Source organism: Podarcis pityusensis (assembly GCF_964106645.2).
Source record: "Podarcis pityusensis genome assembly, chromosome: 6".
NCBI lineage: Eukaryota > Metazoa > Chordata > Lepidosauria > Squamata > Lacertidae > Podarcis > Podarcis pityusensis.
In genome coordinates, this window is record NC_138030.1 from 3,598,031 (window position 1) to 3,617,359 (window position 19,329).

General features: G+C 45.6%; 1 protein-coding gene across 2 annotated transcripts in view; it reads left to right on the top strand.

The window, feature by feature from the left end:
* The window catches only part of RBCK1 (RANBP2-type and C3HC4-type zinc finger containing 1), a 34,266-nt gene extending 17,296 nt beyond the window's left edge, over positions 1-16,970 (top strand). For both annotated transcript variants that reach the window (XM_081011303.1, XM_081011304.1), the window contains exons 6-13: positions 433-575; positions 679-852; positions 3,675-3,835; positions 5,258-5,369; positions 7,192-7,371; positions 9,872-9,970; positions 13,286-13,429; positions 16,337-16,970. In XM_081011303.1, the coding sequence (XP_080867429.1) occupies positions 433-575; positions 679-852; positions 3,675-3,835; positions 5,258-5,369; positions 7,192-7,371; positions 9,872-9,970; positions 13,286-13,429; positions 16,337-16,417 (1,094 nt within the window). In that variant the 3' untranslated portion in view covers positions 16,418-16,970. The remainder of the gene's footprint in view (positions 1-432; positions 576-678; positions 853-3,674; positions 3,836-5,257; positions 5,370-7,191; positions 7,372-9,871; positions 9,971-13,285; positions 13,430-16,336) is intronic.
* Positions 16,971-19,329: the final 2,359 nt, after the last annotated feature.

Below are 19,329 nucleotides of genomic sequence, written 5' to 3' on the forward strand. Positions count from 1 at the left end.
AAGAAAAAGGAAACAAACTTGCAAGACGTTTCCGTCTTGCGAAGCAAGCCCATAGGGAAAATCGTCTTGCGAAGCAGCTCAAAAAACAAAAAACCCTTTCGTCTAGCGAGTTTTTTGTCTTGCGAGGCATTCGTCTTGCGAGGTACCACTGTAATTGACTAAGGTAACTTGGTTGGAAATTAGTATTGGAAAACTGCTACAATGAGATACATGGAAACACAGCTAGAGGGATTCAAGGAAGTCATTTAACATTGGTAATAAAAATATGATTATAATAGTTAGGATAAAGGTTTGTATATTTGTTTGTTTGTTTTTTATATAGTAATGTCTTTTCTTTTTTGTTGTTTATGTTTGTAAGAAATTTGGAATACCAATAATTTTTTTTGGAAAAAAGAAAGTAAATAAAATAATTTCCTTTTCCTTTTGGTCTAGAGCTAGGCATTCGAGAGGGTGTGCTGGTGCCACGGGGGACATCAGAAGCAGCAGCCTCGACGCCAGCGGAGCCCTCGGGCGCCCCGAACCTCCAAGAGGAGAAGAGGGGCACCTCGTCACCTCTGCCCGCCGTGCCCCCACCGGTAATGGATTGCGAGGGGGTGGGCGACGCAGGTAGAGATGCTATTTCCCCTCCTTGATGCTCCCATCCTCCTCCTTTTTTCTCCTGTGCGGGCTGCTACCTAGGTCGGCTGGGAATGCCCTACTTGCACCTTCGTCAACAAGCCCACCAGGCCCGGCTGCGAGATGTGCTGCGCTGAGCGCCCCAAGGGATACATCCTGCCGGAAGGGTACCAGCCGGACGTGGAGGAGCTGCAGCGGTTGCAGAAGGAAGAGGAAGCCACGCGGCAGTATGAACAGGTGACTGGCTGTTGGGAGGGCGAGGCAGCCAGGAGTGACCATGTAGATCTGTGTGTGTGTGTGTGTGTGTGTGTGTGTGTGCGCTTTGAACCTTTTAACTTACTTATTTACCTATTGCTTTCGTCTCCCACCTTCATATCTTGAGTGCCTCAAGGTTCTTTATTTAAAATAATTTTTTTACTAAGTAATTAAACAATTATTTTAAAATATGTTGCTGTTTAGTCGTGTCCGACTCTTCATGACCCCCTGGACTAGAGCACGCCAGGCACTCCTGTCTTCCACTGCCTCCTGCAGTTTGGTCAAACTCATGTGTGTAGCTTCGAGAACACTGTCCAACCATCTGGTCCTCTGTCGTCCCCTTCTCCTTGTGCCCTCCATCTTTCCCAAAATCAGGGTCTTTTCCAGGGAGTCTTCTCTTCTCATGAGGTGGCCAAACTATTGGAGCCTCAGCTTCAGGATCTGTCCTTCTAGTGAGCACTCAGGGCTGATTTCCTTCAGAATGGAGAGGTTTGATCTTCTTGCAGTCCATGGGACTCTCAAGAGTCTCCTCCAGCACCATAATTCAAAAGCATCAATTATCAATGATATCTTAAAACATATCATCCTTAATTTTCCCCTCATTTTCCTGCTCCCTCAGTTCCAATCTCTGGTTTCTCTATAGATGCTATTCTCTGCATGTTACAGAATTGTAAAGGTAAAGGGACCCCTGACCATTAGGTCCAGTCGTGACCGACTCTGGGGTTGTGGCGCTCATCTCACTTTATTGGCCGAGGGAGCTGGCGTACAGCTTCCAGGTCATGTGGCCAGCATGACTAAGCTGCTACTGGCGAACCAGAGCAGCGCATGGAAACGCTGTTTACCTTCTTGCCGGAGCGGTACCTATTTATCTACTTGCACTTTTGACGTGCTTTCGAACTGCTAGGTTGGCAGGAGCTGGGACCAAGCAACGGGAGCTCACCCTGTCATGGAGATTCGAACCACTGACCTTCTGATCGGCAAGTCCTAGGCTCTGTGGTTTAACCCACAGTGCCACCCGTGTCCCATTACAGAATTGTATAAGTCCTTAATTTATCTAACTAATTATTATCAATAAAAAAAACTGTGAGTGTTTATTCAAAGCCTGCCAAGGTGTCCTATTCGCTTTGTTGCATGTTTAGGTACTTTGTAAAAGGTTCCCATTCCTCTTTAAAGTCATAGTTATCCTTGTCCCGTAGTTTATGTGTCAGTTTTGCTAGTTCTGCATAGTCCATCAGATTCTCTTGCCATAATTCTTTAGTTGGGATTTCCTCAGTCTTCCATACTTGTGCTATTAAGACTCTTGCCGCTGTTGTCGCATACATAAAGATGTTCTTCAGCTTCCTTGGCAGGTCTTTTCCTACAATCCCTAACAAAAATGCTTCAGGTTTTTAAACAAATGTTAGAAGGAACATTTTCTTCAATGGTGGCTCAAGGTTCTTGCTTAATTGCCACAACGACCCTGTGAGGTAGAGGTTAGGCCAAGAGGCAGGGACCGGCTCCCAAACTCACACCCAGTGAACCTCATGTAGCCAAGTTTTCTTGTGTTTTTAACATTTTGTTGGGAGCCGCCCAGAGTGACGGGAACAACCCACTCAGATGCGTGACATATAAATAATAAAATTTTTATTATTACTACTGTGTGGAGGATTCGAACCCTGGTCTCTCCCAGGCTCTGGCCTGACTCTCTAACAACTACGGTACCTTGCTCTCTCCAGCCTCAAGGGCCACATTCTCTTCCAGGCAACCTTCCATGAGCCACATGTTGGTTTTGTGCTCATATTATATGAGGTCCAGTATACCTGAAGGAGCGTCTCCACCCCCATCGTTCTGCCTGGACACTGAGGTCCAGCGCCGAGGGCCTTCTGGCGGTTCCCTCACTGCGAGAAGCCAAGTTACAGGGAACCAGGCAGAAGGCCTTCTCGGTAGTGGCACCCGCCCTGTGGAACGCCCTTCCAGCAGATGTCAAAGCGATAAACAACTACCTGACATTCAGAAGACATCTTAAGGCAGCCCTGTTCAGGGAAGTTTTTAACATGTGATATTTTAGTGTATTTTTGGTTTCTATGGAAGCCGCCCAGAGTGGCTGGGGAGGCCCAGCCAGATGGGCGGGGTATAAATAAATTATTATTATTATTATTATTATTATTATTATTATTATTATTTTCTTACGAATACTTTGCGCCAGCTTGCATAAACCCTTTAGAAATTGATGCACTAGTGGCCTATAAATGGGAGACGGCCACCTCTTGTCCACAAGCCAGCTGTGATTCTTGGAGCAAAAGGAAGCCGCCTTAATATTTCTTAATAATGGCAGAAAATTAGCTTTATTTTTTATTTTATTTTTTAAAATATTTTTTATTAGCAAATTCAACAAAACAAAATTTCAAAACATATCATATTCATTGTTTTCCCCCACCAACCATCAAACCCTCCCCTCCAGAGACTTCCCTCAGCTCCTCTCTCTGATTACTCAGCACATATTATTTTCTGCATGAATAAACATACACCAATTTATTGGTTGATAATATGATAGACAGATGACGTAAGGATATGTACGAGTTTATAACATGCAGAAAATTAGCTTTATAAAGTTCCCCCCAGGTTTCTGTTACATCTCTTCCAATATATTTAATATATTGCGGGCAGATCTTAAATCCTGTCTTATTTCTTAACTGATCTTGCAATTCAGTTGGCACATTCAGACACACTCAGATTCTGATTCAGTTTTATGGATTGTCATTCCGGACATTTCGCCAAATGCTTCAATCTCTCTGATGTTTCTCTGTCTCTCTCTTTTTATGTAGGCTAAGGAGCAGAAGAAACAGAAAAACTACCAGCGGCTTCTACAGCTGGATGGGCAGAACTTGGTGCCATCGGACGAGGCCCTGGAGTGCCCCATCTGCTTCTTGGCCCTGCAGCCTGGCGAGGGGGTGACCTTGCGGGAATGCTTACATTCCTTCTGCAAGTAAGTAAATGATCCAGTAATGATAATAATAATAATTGATTACCTATACCCTGCCCATCACGCTGGGTTTCCCCAGTCACATTGGGCGGCTTCCGACAGAATAATAAAGACACGATAAAACATCAAACATTAAAAACTTTCCTAAACAGGGCTGCCTTCAGATGTCTTCTAAACGTCAGATAGTTGTTTATTTCCTTGACATATGACAGGCGGGCGCCACCACCGAGAAAGCCCTGTGCCTGGTTCCCTGTAACCTCGCTTCTTGCAGGGAGGGAACCGCCAGAAGGCCCTCGGAGCTGGACTTCAGTGTCCAGGTAGAACGATGGGGGTGGAGACGCTCCTTCAGGTATCCTGGACCGAGGCCGTTTAGGGCTTGAAAGGTCAGCACCAACCCTTTGAATTGTGCTCGGAAACGTACTGGGAGCCGATATAGGTCTTTCAAGACCGGTGTTATGTGGTCTCGGCAGCTGCCCCCGGTCACTAGTCTAGCTGCTGAATTCTGGATTAGTTGCAGTTTCCAGGTCACCTTCAAAGCTGGGATGGAACGGCTCCCTTAAGAAGAGGAGTATAAATGGGAATTTTCCCCAGGTGGAGAGAAGTGTAGAGTAGAGTCCCCTAAGGATCTTTTTTTCGGACCTGGACTCTTCGTCAAACGATCTCTGGGTGGTTCATAAGATAAAAACATGGGATAAAGCCACAAATAAATAGTGAAAACAGAAGCAACGAAACAGTAACTCCCACAAAACATTTAAAAGGGCACCGGGAGGTGCAGCTGGTGCCTTCATTATACACCTTTATGTGCCAGGCAAAGACATGCTTCTGTAGCCAAGCTTTTGGCTGATTGGCATCCAATGCCCTTTTGAAAATGTGTTTGGGGGGGGTTATTGGATTATTCTTGCTTTATTATTATTATTAATTATTATTTATTTATTATTATTTATTTTGTGTTTTTTATTGTGATTTTATGTTGAGCGCTGATAATAACAATGTCAATGTTTTTGCCTGGCACCTAAAGCTAAATAGTGAAGGTGCCAGGCAAGCCTCCCTGGGGAGAGCATTCCACAGACGGGGAGCCACTGCAGAGAAGGCCCTGTTCCCATGTTGCCACCCTCGGGACCTCTTGTGGAGGAGGCACACGAATAAGAGCCTCTGATGATGATCTTAGGGTCATATGGGGAGAGGCGGCCCTTGAGATATTGCGGTCCTGAGCCGTTTAAGGCTTTGTAGCTCAAAACCAGCGCTTTGAATTAGGCCTGGAAACTCATTGGCAACCAGTGGGCCAGGAGGGTTGCAATATGGACAAACCGCTTTGTCCAGGGTGAGCAACCTGGCTGCTGAATTCTGCACCAGCCGAAGTTTCTGAACCTCCCATTTCCGTGTGACGTATGTGTCCCCCCCCCCCCCAATAATTTCTCCCTCCAGGGACTGTTTGAGAGGAACCATCCTCAACAGCCAGGAGCCCGAAGTGCGCTGCCCCTACATTGACGAGAAATACTCCTGCCCGGGGCAGTTGCTGGAACGGGAGGTCAAAGCGGTAGGCCAGTTAAAATGTCTGTTTTGTACACACATACACACACGCAGGACGCGGGTGGCGCTGTGCGTTAAACCACTGAGCCTAGGACTTGCTGATCAGAGGTTCGGCGGTTTGAATCCCCGTGACGGGGTGAGCTCCTGTTGCTCGGTCCCTGCTCCTGCCAACCTAGCAGTTCGAAAGCACGTCAAAGTGCAAGTAGATAAATAGGTATCGCTCTGGCGGGAAGGTAAACGGCGTTTCCGTGCGCTGCTCTGGTTCGCCAGAAGTGGCTTAGTCATGCTGGCCACATGACCCGGAAGCTGTACGCCGGCTCCCTTGGCCAGTAAAGCGAGATGAGCGCCGCAACCCCAGAGTCGGTCACGACTGGACCTAATGGTCAGGGGTCCCTTTACCTTATACACACACACACACACACACACACACACACACACACCAGATTTCCCGCAAGGAGCTCAGGATAGTGTATGTGTTTCTTTCCGTCCCTCTCCCCAATTTTATCCTTGCAATAACCTTGTGAGGTAGGCTAGGTTGAGAGTGAGAGAGTGACTGGTCTCTCTGATGTTCACCCAATGAGCTTCACAGGGAGGGGCACTGAACTCCTTGGTTCAATGCTCCTTTTTAATTGAAAATTTTATTTACAACATAACATAACCCCCCCCACTCCCCCCATACAGTAATACAATAAGCATAACATACAACAATACAAACAACCAAATAAAAGACTTCCTTTATTCTGTATCTGGCCTCCTTATGTACTTCTTATAAGCTGAATAATTATTAAGATTTTTCTAATTATAACTTAAATATCCACAAATTCTCCTGCAGACATTAATCGAGACATGTCCGGGTATGTATTTTAGGGCATTGATTTGTGAAGTATTCTCTGCATTTTCCCCATGCTTTTTGAAACTCTTGTCTAGTGTGATCTCTAATTGCCTCTGTTAATCTAGCCAGTTCAATATACTCTAACAGTTTGTCTTGCCATTCCATTTTTGTTGGCACAATTTCATTTTCCCAGTTTTCAGCAATTAGGATTCCTTGGTTCAACACTCCTAATCAGTGTGCCACATGGATGCTCTCACAAATTATTTCTGATTGATTATCATAGAATCAAAGAATTGTCAAGTTGGAAGGGGCTCTGAGGGTCATCTAGTCCAACCCTTCAATGCAGGAATAATAATAATAATAATAATAATAATAATAATAATAATAATAATAATATTATTTATACCCTGCCCATCTGGCTGGATTTCCCCAGACACTCTGGGCAGCTTCCAACAGAATATTAAAAACACAATAAAACATCAAACATTAAAAACTTCCCTAAACAGGGCTGCCTTCAGATGTCTTCTAAAAGTCAGAGAGTTGTTTATTTCATTGGCATCTGATGGGAGGGCGTTCCACAGGGCGGGCGCCACCACCAAGAAGGCCTTCTGCCTGGCTCCCTGTAACCTCATTTCTCTAACCAACTGAGCTACATATCAGATTGATTGATGCACCAGTTGGAGCTTGCAACATTCTTGATTTTAGAATGTTGTATTATTTTATTGTTGTTAGCCGCCCTGAGCCCAGCTTCGGCTGGGGAGGGTGGGATATAAATTATTATTATTATTATTATTATTATTATTATTATTATTATTAACCCTGCTATCTAAGCCCAGCAGCTCTTGCAAAATCCCAGGTTCCGCGGGTAACATTATTCTCACTTGATACTTTCGGAGGCAGATTCCCTGACTTAAAACAGCATGATTAGGCAGCTGGGGCAATTTGCTTCCCCTTTTGGGGGTCTCCTCTGATGTTGTTTTCTCCATTTGATCTCCAGCTCCTGAGCAAAGACGAGTACCAGCGTTTCTTGGACCTGGGAGTCTCCGTTGCCGAAAACCGCAGCCGCTCCAGCTACCACTGCAAAACCACGGACTGCCGGGGCTGGTGCTTCTACGAGGATGACGTGAACGAGTTCCCGTGTCCCGTGTGCGAGAAGGTGAACTGCCTGCTTTGCCAGGTGAGATGCTCTCTGCTCATCTAGAAACTGCCGTTGTGCATGGATGTGTCAGTTACGCTAGAAATTTAGCCTGCGGGCGGGGAAGGGAAGACCAGTACACAGCTGGGAGATGGCAAACGTGGTTGGAGCTCAGGATCGGTGGGCCGGATCCTTCCCTTGGCTTTCCCTTGGTGGTACAAGGCTAGTCTGGTACAAGGCAACTTCAGAGGGGCTCTCTCGCAACGCCAATCAGCCGAGCTCTTTTGAAAGTGTGCTGTTGGTGTCAGTCGGCTGATTGGCACTGACTGCGTCCATTTCAAGCATCCCTTTAAAATATATTTGCCGGCACGATTTGTATTCAGGCTGCACCTGTAAGCAGAGGGATGCCAGCCCTTGCAAAAGGACATTTCCCCTATTCAAAGCAGGCCTGCAAGCTTTGGAGTAGTAATAATAATAATAATAATAATAATAATAATAATAATAATAATAATTTATTTATACCCCGCCCATCTGGCTGGGTTTCCCCAGCCAATCTGGGCGGCTTCCAACAGAATATTAAAATACAATAAACATTAAAAGCTTCCCTAAACAGGGCTGCCTTCAGATGTCTTCTGAAAGTCTGCTAGTTGTTTTTCCCTTTGACATCTGGTGGGAGGGCCTTCCACAGGGCAGGTGCCACTACTGAGAAGGCCTCTGCCTGGTTCCCTGTAACTTGGCTTCTCGCAGGGAGGGAACTACCAGAAGGCCCTTGGCGCTGGACCTCAGTGTCCTGGCAGAATGATGGGGGTGGAGACGCTCCTTCAGGCATACTGGGCCGAAGCTGTTTAGGGCTTTAAACAGTGGCACCAACACTTTGAATTGTGCTTGGAAACGTACTGGGAGCCAGTGTAGGTCTTTCAAGACCAGTGTCTTGGCGGCCACTCCCAGTCTGGCTGCCGCATTCTGGATTAGTTGTAGTTTCCGGGTCACCTTCAAAGATAGCCCCACGTAGAGCACATTGCAGTAGTCCAAGCGGGAGATAACCCGAGCATGCACCACTCTGGTGAGACAGTCCGCGGGCAGGTAGGGTCTCATCCTGCGTAGTAGATGGAGCTGGTAAACAGCTGCCCTGGACACAGAATTGACCTGCACCTCCATGGACAGCTGTGAGTCCAAAATGACTCCCAGGCTGCGCACCTGGTCCTTCAGGGACACAGTTACCCCATTCAGGACCAGGGAGTCCTCCACACCTGCCCGCCTCCTGTCCCCCAAGAATAGAACTTCTGTCTTGTCAGGATTCAACCTCAATCTGTTGGCCGCCTTTGCAAGCACTAACAGTCAGCTGATTGTGGGCGCTGCAAACCTTTGCCATACAGCATGTTCAGAAGAGCTTGGAGCAGCCACTCGCCGCCTGATCGGTGGTTACAATGAGCTCCTTTGCATGCCTTCAGTCAGGCAAGGGGTTTGCTAGTCCCAGCTATCAGCTGATTGTTGGCACCTTGAAAGCCACAGGGCTGTGTCTTATTTTTTTCTGGTGCCACACCTGATGTCATTTGCTGTCAGGTATAAGGCCAGGTGGGCAGGTTTTAGGTAAAAACAGCAGCCTTGCAGGGCAAATGGGGAGGCCTGTTGGGTCAAAGGGGTTCCTCACTTTTACCTGTATCTCTGAATACAGGTAGTTCAAACTCTTCTAAATACTTCTTTATGGGTGAAGTAGGGATTGTGCATGCTGGTGAAGATGCTTTAGTTGAGATTCCTACATTGCAGGGGGTTGGACTAGATGACCCTTGGGGTCCCTTCCATCTCTACATTTCTAAGATGTAGAGTGCAAGACAGAATGGGAATGGGTGTAGATGTCAGCTTGAAGTGTGTAAGAAAAATAATTACCGGGAATCTTCAGTGCTGAAGAGCCAAGTGGGCCCCGGATGGATATTGGTATTTGGGGTAGAATATTCAGATAAGACCCTTCCTAGAACAAAAATACTGGGACGCGGGTGGCACTGTGGGTTAAACCACAGAGCCTAGGACTTGCCGATCTGAAGGTCGGTGGTTTGAATCCCCGCGACAGGGTGAGCTCCCGTTGCTCAGTCCCTGATCCTGCCAACCTAGCAGTTCGAAAGCACGTCAAAGTGCAAGTAGATCAATAGGTACCACTCTGGCAGGAAGGTAAACGGCGTTTCCGTGCACTGCTCTGGTTTGCCAGAAGTGGCTTAGTCATGCTGGCCACATGACCCGGAAGCTGTACACCAGCTCCCTCAGCCAGTAAAGCGAGATGAGCGCCGCAACCCCAGAGTCAGCCACAACTGGACCTAATGGTCAGGGGTCCCTTTACCTTTACCTTTAGAACAAAAATAGAACAATTGACCATTTCCTGCCCATTGGTGGTATCTGGAATCTGCCATTTTCAGCGTATGCCTAGGTTGGCTTGATAAGAGGCTATTGGGTACATGACATCATTTATGGGGCACCCTACGAGTGTTTGCTAACCATTTGGGGGAAGGAGACTGGAAGTCAGGATCCAAACCACATGTCTCATCTGCAGGCTATTCACGAAAACATGAACTGCAAAGAGTATCAGGATGATCTCCAGATCCGAGCTCAGAATGACCAGGCTGCGCAGCAGACCACACAGATGTTGCTGGTGAGAAGGGGTGGCTGAGGGGCTCTGAAAGGGGGAGGAAGAGGGTCACCCCCCCAAGTTCAGGCCTACACAGTATATTAGCAGTCCTCCACCCCCTGGTTCATGAAGTAGCTGGGAAAGAGAGCAGTTGGCTTGTACATTTTACCTGCAAAAAATGTTGGCAGCTCCAACTTTAAGGAAGAAAACATCAGGGTGGTAAACAGCACAAAGTCAGCAATGAAAAATTCACGAAACGCATGCAAAAATGTATCGTGAATCTTAAAGTACGGTGAGATTAATTGGAAGTCAGTTTTAAATTTCTTCTCTATAAGTTTTATAATTGTGTTCAGTATCAGGAGTATATACAGTGGTACCTCGGGTTAAGTACTTAATTCGTTCCGGAGGTCCGTACTTAACCTGAAACTTGTTCTTAACCTGAAGCACCACTTTAGCTAATGGGGCCTCCTGCTGTTGCCACGCCGCCGGAGCACGATTTCTGTTCTCATCCTGAAGCAAAGTTCTTAACCTGAAGCACTGTTTCTGGGTTAGCGGAGTCTGTAACCTGAAGCGTATGTAACCTGAAGTGTATGTAACCCGAGGTACCACTGTATGATGATAATTATATTAATCTTCTTGTATCTTATAGTGTGGTGGTTTGTTTGATTTTTCCGTTATTTGTTTGTTTGTTTGTTTGTTTACTTGTATGTACATCTGTTTTCTCATAAATGTATTTATTTTATACACACACACACATATATATATATAACACGAATCAGTAGATCAGCTTAATGTATTCATTCATTCATTTATTCATAAAATTTCCTACCCACCCAGGATGGGTTCCAACAGTAGAATATACAATTCCAAAAAAGCCCCCCAGATAAAACCATTGCAGCTATCAAACATTCAAAGCCGTTCAAAACGGAACAGGGCAGTATAAAATCAGCGAAAGAGGTGGGTCCCACAAACCCCCTCAGTTGTCAAAGGGCAAAGTAAAGAGTGTGTGGCATCACTGTATGGCAAAAGCTGTGTAGGGGCTCAGGGCGCCTCCTCGGGGAGGGAGTTCCACAACTTAGGGGCTGCTGCAGAGAAGGCTCTGTCCCAGCCTGTCCCTTCTGAGAGGGGCTGGATGACTAAGAGAGCCCCTCCACCGCCCATGTAGCTTAACATCTGAGAAGTCTGTAGTGATGGAGACACCTTTGGATATTTGGGGGGCAAAGTTGCTCAAGGCCTTAAAAACATAAGCCCCTTGAATTGGGCCCGGACATCAACACGACTCCATCACCTGTCAGTGGGGGGGAAAGTCTGGTGATCTGGTTTGCACATGCATGCTGATCCCAGCTGATTTGCAGCATGTACATATAGTTTTGGAAGAGTTTGGGGATTTCTATGCCCCACGGAGCACCTTAAGGTCCACAAATAGCAACACTCTAGAGGTCCCAGGCCCTAAGGAAGTCAGATTAGCCTCGTTTTCAGAAGTCTTGGTGTGCCTGCTTCACCAAACAAATACTCTACTGGAAGAAATACATGATAAGGTGAACCGGATGGCCAATTCGACTAGAAATCTTAGACAGGCAGTGGAATGTTTTGACCAGCCTGTGGGAATATATGTGGAGCCTATCCAGGACTCAAACCAGGAGTGTGTTTTGACTGAACAGGGGTTTGTGGCATTAAATCAGGAGTGTGTTTTGACAGAACAGACTCAACAGGAGTTTGACCCTTTGGATTGGATAAAGGAACTTGGAAAAAACCAGATCTGGGAAGGGAAAGTTCGGTGTGGTTTGGAAATGGGGGGCTGGACTGACCCCCCTATGTCGGGATATCTGGACCCTTTAAATACGGTAACAGGCTGCGATATGTTTGGGATTGTGGGGGCCCACAATTTTGGAGGGCCCTTGAAGCATGCTTTTAAATACTACATGGAATGCAGCGATGAATATGGAAAAAGGTCTGATCTGACGAGAAGGGCTAAAAACACTATTAAGTTGGAGTTACCACGAGCAAGAGACTACAGCCACAAGTACGAAGAAGAGCCGCGGAAGGGCTATGGAAGTGACCTGAGGGCCTTGGACATAAGGTCACCGGGTTAGATTAAGGAATAAGGACTGACAAATCCCGGAACCAGGAGGAAGGGACGTTGGATAAAGATTGGACTTGTATATATGCTTCTTTTTCTTTTTTTTAACTAATAGAATGTTTTTTAAAGTTGATGAATGATAGAAAAATGATGGAGAAAGTACCTGGCTTTAGCAAAGATGTATAAAGAATTAGGAAAGAACATTATGAATACAAGAAGTTGGTAAAGTTAAGACTTAAATTCTAAACTTTAAGGTTTATTTTATTATAGAAAGATAGGATTAAATTAGTTGAAAATTCTTTTTTTACTTTTTATTTTTTTGAAATATGGAAAGGAAAGGATTTGCTGGGATAATTAATAACTAGAATACAAAGGAAGGGAGGAGGAGGAGGTCTAAGAAAGAAGGTAATGACAGTTAAGGATCTGAAAATAAATGAACTTGTTTTGTTTTTTCTATATTTTTTTCTTCTGTATCTTCTATTTTTTTATATTTTTATTTTTATCTTTTGTATTTTTATCTTTACTTTTTGTTTCTGTTCTGTTTTTGTGCAAGCTTTGTATTTTCTGAAATTTCAATAAATATTATTTAAAAAAAAAAAAAAAAAGGAAGTCAGATTAGCCTCAACCAGAGCCAGGGCCTTTTCAACACTGGCCCTGGCCTGGTGGAACGCTCTGTCTCATGAGACCAGGGCCCTGCGGGGTCTGATTTCTTTCCGCAGGGCCTGTAAGACAGAGTTGTTCCGCCTGGCCTTTGGCTTGGAATCAACTTGATTCCCTCCCCCTTTCTTTCTTTCTTTTTTCCTTTCTCTTCCTGTGATGGAGCTCCTATTTGGGGACTTCCCTGTCTTTTTTCTGGCCCACATAGGACCAGTCTGGATAGTTGGCCTTGGTGAAGATTTGACGTTTTCATCCCCAAAAGTTTTTGCGTTTCTACTGAAATTAGACTTCATTTTAATGTTGCATTTTAATCTTGTTTTTAAGTTGTATTTTAATCAATTGTTTTTTACCTGGTGTTAGCCGCCCTGAGCCCGGTCTTGGCTGGGGAAGGCGGGGTATAAATAAAATTTATTATTATTATTATTATTATTATTATTATTATTATTTCTAGACCCATCCATGCAACAACCACCCACCCTGGGGGAGTGAATAGTCTAGTTCTGACACAGTCTGCACCATGCAATGACCTGCCATCACCCCCTTGCCCCTGCCCCTGCCCTCTCTGTTGGAAGAGGCAAACCTAAACATGCTTTCTCTTTCAGAACATGGTTCAGAAAGGAGAGGCTATGCACTGCCCCACATGCAAGATTATCGTGCAGAAGAAAGACGGCTGCGACTGGATCCGATGCACTGTCTGCCACACAGAGATCTGCTGGGTGACTAAAGGGCCGCGGTGGGGGCCTGCGGTATGTGTTGATCAAGCGCGCGGCAGAGAGCGGATTCTAATAATAATAATAATAATAATAATAATAATAATAATAATAATAAATTTTATTTATATCTCGCCCTCCCCAGCCGAAGCCGGGCTCAGGGCGGCTAACAACAATAAAACAGTACAAAAGTACAGCACAAACAACACTCTAAAATCATTCATTATAAATTTAATTAATTCAAGCCACTGGCAACCATTGGGCCAGAGCTCCGCGAAGATTGCCGAGGGAGGGAGTCAGGCTGTGCCCTGGCCAAAGGCCTGGTGGAACAGCTCTGTCTTGCAGGCCCTGCGGAAAGATGTCAAGTCCCGCAGGGCCCTGGTCTCTTGTGACAGAGTGTTCCACCAGATCGGAGCCATGGCCGAAAAAGCCCTGGCTCTGGTTGAGGCCAGCCTAACTTCTCTGTGGCCTGGGACCTTCAAGATTCTCTTCAAACGGTGTGTAGTGGGCTCTGGGGTCCTTTAAGACGCCCAACACATTCACGGATTGGCTTTGAAAGATTCCATCTGCTTGGATGGGCATGGGCTGTGCGACACCAGGAACCTCAACCGCAGTCGTCGTCAACCTTTGCGCATGCCGGTTGGGGCTGATGGGAATTGTAGTCCAAAACACCTGGACTACAACATCTGGTTGTTTAGGTGCTGAGGACCGTAGTGAGGACTTGCAGGATGCAAAAGCAGAGCTGAAGGTGTTGCAACAGATAAACCCTTCCCAAGAAATGGGTTGGCTGTTGAAGCTTAATAAGAATAAGAATAAGAATAAGAATAAGAAAAATATTACAGTGGACCCTCAGGTTGCGAACGTGATCCGTGCGCGATGCACGTTCGCAACCCACAGCGTTCGCAACCCGCGCCTGTGCACGTGCGGGTTGCGATTTGGCGCTTATACGCAAAGCGCGATTTAGCACTTCTGTGCATGCGCGACTGCCAAAACCCGGAAGTAACCTGTTCCGGTACTTCCAGGTTTCAGCAGTCCGCAACCTGAAAAAACGCAGCCAGAAGCATCTGTAACCCGAGGTATGACTGTATTATTATTATTATTATTATTATTATTTCAACCCACCCACTCTGGGTGGCTTCCAACAGAAAGTTAAAAATACATTAAAACATCAGTCGTTAAAAACTTCCCTAAACGGGGCTGCCTTCAGATGTCTTCTAAAAGTCCGATAGTTGTTTATCTCCTTGACAACTGATGGGAGGGCATTCCACAGGGTGGGCGCCACCACCGAGAAGGCCCTCTGCCTGGTTCCCTGTAACTTGGCTTCTCAGAGTGAGGGACCCGCCAGAAGGCCCTCGGAGCTGGACCTCAGTGTCCGGGCAGAATGATGGGGGTGGAGACGCTCCTTCAGGTATACAGGACCGAGGCCATTTAGGGCTTTAAAGGTCAGCACCAACACTTTGAATTGTGCTTGGAAACATACTGGGAGCCAATGTAGGTCTTTCAAGGCTGGTGTTATGTGGTCTCGGCGGCCGCTCCAATCCAAGCTTTGTAAGAATGTAAGACAAATTCTACTGGATCGGACAAAAGGTCCAGCCTAGTCTAGCATCTAGTACCCACAGTGGCCAATCAGATACCTTCAATAAGCATTGCAAGGAGTTATTGCCTTGCATGGGAGTTGGGCTAGGTGACATACTTTCAGAAGGTAAAATTGAAATCCTTTGGTTTTCCAAGAGCAGCTTATGTGCTTTATATCATACATGGGTTTACCACACTAACTGTTGTCCAGTCTCAAAAACAATAACAAATTTGAATTCCTCAAACATATTTTGCACTGAAGCAATTTGCAAACATTTAAGTTTCACCCTGAAATGGCATGCCCTAATTCCATAGTCTTCCGTCTTTTCGGGTCCAGGGCTTCTGTGTGTGTCTTGATTGTGCAGGTGTGAGAAAGCCGAGATAGGAAACTTCCAGTTAATGAGAGATGGCAGGCGATGGGCCCAGGGCTGTTCTACAGCCCTGATGTTGCAGACCAAGAATCCTGTCCAGCCACCCTAGCACAAGGGATGTAATCAGGTGTCTTTTGAGAGAACTGTGTGGCTGGGAACTGCTTCTGGTCTTGTGTACGATGAGGCCTGCTGTGTTCACCTTTGAACCCAAAGAGTTTTGGAACTGCTCTGGTGTGCAAAACTGTTGCATGAAGCATATCCAAGATGTCAAGATGTGCAAGCCTCTTGCAGTGCAGTAATAGCAGAAGTCACTGCATCCCAATGTGCTCTACTGAGCTAGAGCCCTTCATTCCTTCTTTCCTACTTTCCCCGACCCAAACAAGAGAATCCAGATGGAAAACTAGAATACAGTCATACCTCATGTTACATTTGATTCAGGTTGCACGCTTTCAGGTTGCATCCCACGACGACCCAGAAGTAACAGAACGGGTTACTTCCGGGTTTCGCTGCTCGCGCATGCGCAGACGAGCAAAATGACATCACGCGCATGCGCAGAAGTGGCGAATCATGACCTGCAGACTCGGGTTGCGTTCTTTTCAGGTTGCGAATGGGCCCCCGGAACGGATCCCATTTGCAACCAGAGGTACCACTGTATTGACTACAGGGTGACAATGCACAAATAAGTAGGGTGTTTTTTTTTTAACTTCGAAGGGAGCAATTTCCCACATAATCGCGTGAAGGACAATTTCGAAAGTAGCAATCCTACAGGAGGTTTCCTCCCGTCTCTCCCCGTTTTCCTGTCTGGCAATTTCCTGACCCGCTTTGTTTTCGGACCCTGACCTTTCCTGTACAGGAAGACCTACATTGTCCTTGCACTCTCATCAGGACCCTCCCATGGCATCCTCCGTCTCCAACCCTGTGAGATAATTTCTTCCTTATGTACCCGCCGTCTGCCCTCTGTTTCATTGCTTTCTGTCTTCTCCTCCTCCCCCCGCAGGGTTCTGGCGATACCAGCGGGGGCTGCCGCTGCAAGCTGAACGGAGCCCCCTGCCACCCCAACTGTCAGAACTGCCATTAAACTAGAGGGGAGGAGAACTCTGAACTTCTGGAAGAAGAGGCTGTCTCGCTTCAGGGGAATGGAAGTCCAGAGCGAACGTCAAGCTGAGCTCTGGAACAGCCTGGGCTGTTGGAATGGCTCTGGCACAGCGAAGGTCAAGACACACAGGCTCAGCTCATGCGCCGTAGAGAAGACAACTTACTTCCCATACATGTGAGGGCTGGGCAAAAGGATTGAGTGGGTTCGAGGGCAGGCTGGACTTCTTATTGTAGTCCTCGTGCAGACAGGCTTCTTGCAATGTCCGTGGAGAGACGCTGTTTTTGCTCCTTTCTCTACAACCAGTTTTTCCTGCTTCCCTTCCCTATGGCAGCATTACATTCTGCATCCTGGAGCAGAGGCCTTTCTTGCCAAGCTGCAGGTGCTTAGCTAAGCTCTGACCCCTATCCCAGATGGGGCAGTGCCCTACGGTGCATTAGAACCAGGCTTGTCAGCACTGAGTTCCACTACAAAATACGCTGGGTTTTGTGTACAATATTTACTTGATTTGCCCTAATAAAAGTTATTTATAAACCTGTTGCTGTGTTTTTTTTCTGCAGGTAGTTGAGCTGCAATAGTAACTTAACTTGTATTGCTCAGGACCAGGTTAGTGAGGCTTTGTATTTGGGGTTTAGTAGTCCCGTGTTCCCAGATTCCTTCAGCCTAACTTAGTTCACAGGCTTGATAAAAGCGTAAAATGGATTCTTATCATCCATCCTGGGGGCGCAGAATTTTTTTTTTCCACTGTCTTTTTTTAAAAATGATATTTATTGAGAATTTTAAGGTTACAAAGAAAAAAGAAGGAAAAAAACAAGAGAAAGAGAAAAAGAAAGAAAAAAGTAGATAAAAGTAACAATTAAACAATACAAATCAATAAAAACCAGAGTCAAAAACAAAAAACAAAACGCACAATGCATCAAAATCAAAAAGCAAAAATAAACAAAAAATTTAAAAACAAATCCAATATTCCCAAATCCTTAACTTTCATTAACTTATTTCATCGACCTCCTCACACCTCCCTTTTTTGTATTCTAATTGTTAATTATCTCAGCAAATCCTTTCCATTTCACAATATTCTGTCATTAAATTACCTTAATCTATTTTAACCTTATCTTACCATAAAAAAACCCTAAAACTTAAAACTTAAATCTTATTTATACCAAATTCTTTTAACCATAACATATTCTTACATAATTCTTTTTAACATTTCTGCTAAAGCCAAATAATTTCATTCCAACATTTTCCTAAATGCTCATTAATTTTACATTACTTTTCTAAATAAATTTTTAAAACTTTCTTCCAATCTTCATCCATCGTCTCTTCTTCCTGGTCTCGGGTTTTGTCAGTCCTTTCTATCCCATCCATCTAGTCCATCAACCTGGTGACCTTATATCTGAGGCTCTTAAGTCTTTTCCATGTCGCTTCCGCAGGTCTTCTTCATGTTTATACCTGTACTTTACTTTGTCTTCTGCTCCTTTCACTCGGGGAGACTCCAGCTTGACAATATTTTTGTCCCTTCTCGACAAGTCAGCCCCTTTTCCATAGCCAACACTGAAATCCATGTGGTATTTAAAGGCATGTTTCAAGGTCCCTCCAAAGTTAAGGGCCCCCACAACTCCGAGCTCCCCCCGGCCCAAAGCCAGACTTGAAAGGTCAAAACATCCCTGCATAGGGGAGTCCATCCAGCCCCCCATCTCCAAGCCAAACAGAACTCCATCTCTCCAAATCTGACTTTTTCCAGGTTCATTCGTCAAATCCACCAACTCATGTTCCTGCTGGGCCACAGCTCCCTCCATCTCTGCCACCCGAGGTCCAGCAACAACCTCCTCCCTCATCTGGTCTGTCGAAGCACATTCCTGGATTAATTCCTGAGTGGGTTCTATATAGGTACCCATTGCCTGTCCAAAATTTCCGATTGCAACAGTCATCAAATCCATCTTCTCATGTAACTGTTCCAATAAAGCACTTGTCTTGCAAAAGGCAAGCACCAGAGCCTCTGAGCACATTCTTGTTCAAGGTCGAAGTCTGGTCCCACGATCTTTAATCTTTACAGCTGCAAAGCTTCCCAGTTCGACTTTAATAACAGTTTCACAAGCTCCCTCTAGGGGAAACAATTTCTATTTGTATCCATCTTTTTTTTTTTTTTAAAGCAGATCTAGCAACAAAGTTTTCCTTTTTCGGATATTTTGTCGATATTTTGTTCCTTTTAAATGCGAAAGGGAACAATGGAGTCAATATGTTTCTCTTCTTTTAACTATCTGTCAAAAACGTTTGTCCATAGTCAATGAACTTCCCCAAAACGTCTGTCCTGACACCCCGCTCCCAGGTTCAAGACGGTGGAAAATTACCTTTCTTTACTCTCTCTTCTGCAGGTTTAAACAGTCTAAAAAAAAGGTTCCCCCCTCTTCTCCTGCTTCCAAGGGGGGTTCAGTAATTTTAAATGATGAAAATTTAATCCTTTACACACGACTTTCTAAACTCTAGCTTGCCGTGTCTTTGCTTCAATCTATCTACAAAAGCGGAAGGCGGACTTCCTGTTTAGACCTTCCTGCTTTCGGTGCCTAATTAAGAAATTTCATAGTCCAATTTTCCGTTCTACTCACGGGCAGTTATTTAAAATCCAATTGTCCACAGGAAAAGGTCAGCGCTCTCCGGCAACAGCAATGCGGCTTCACTCCGTGAAAGAAGCAGTCAATTCAAAGCACCGCGCCACTCACCCCACGTCGCTCCGGATCCCCAAAACAGGGTTTCCCCACGAGTAGGGGGGGGCGCAAAGGTGCCAGCCGAATCCCACGTCCACAGGCTTCTCCCGCCTGTGGTTTTTGATGGGTCTCCGCCTCGCCGTGGCGGTTCAGATCCTGTTTTCCACGGAGCGGATTCCTCCCGATCGGAGGAAA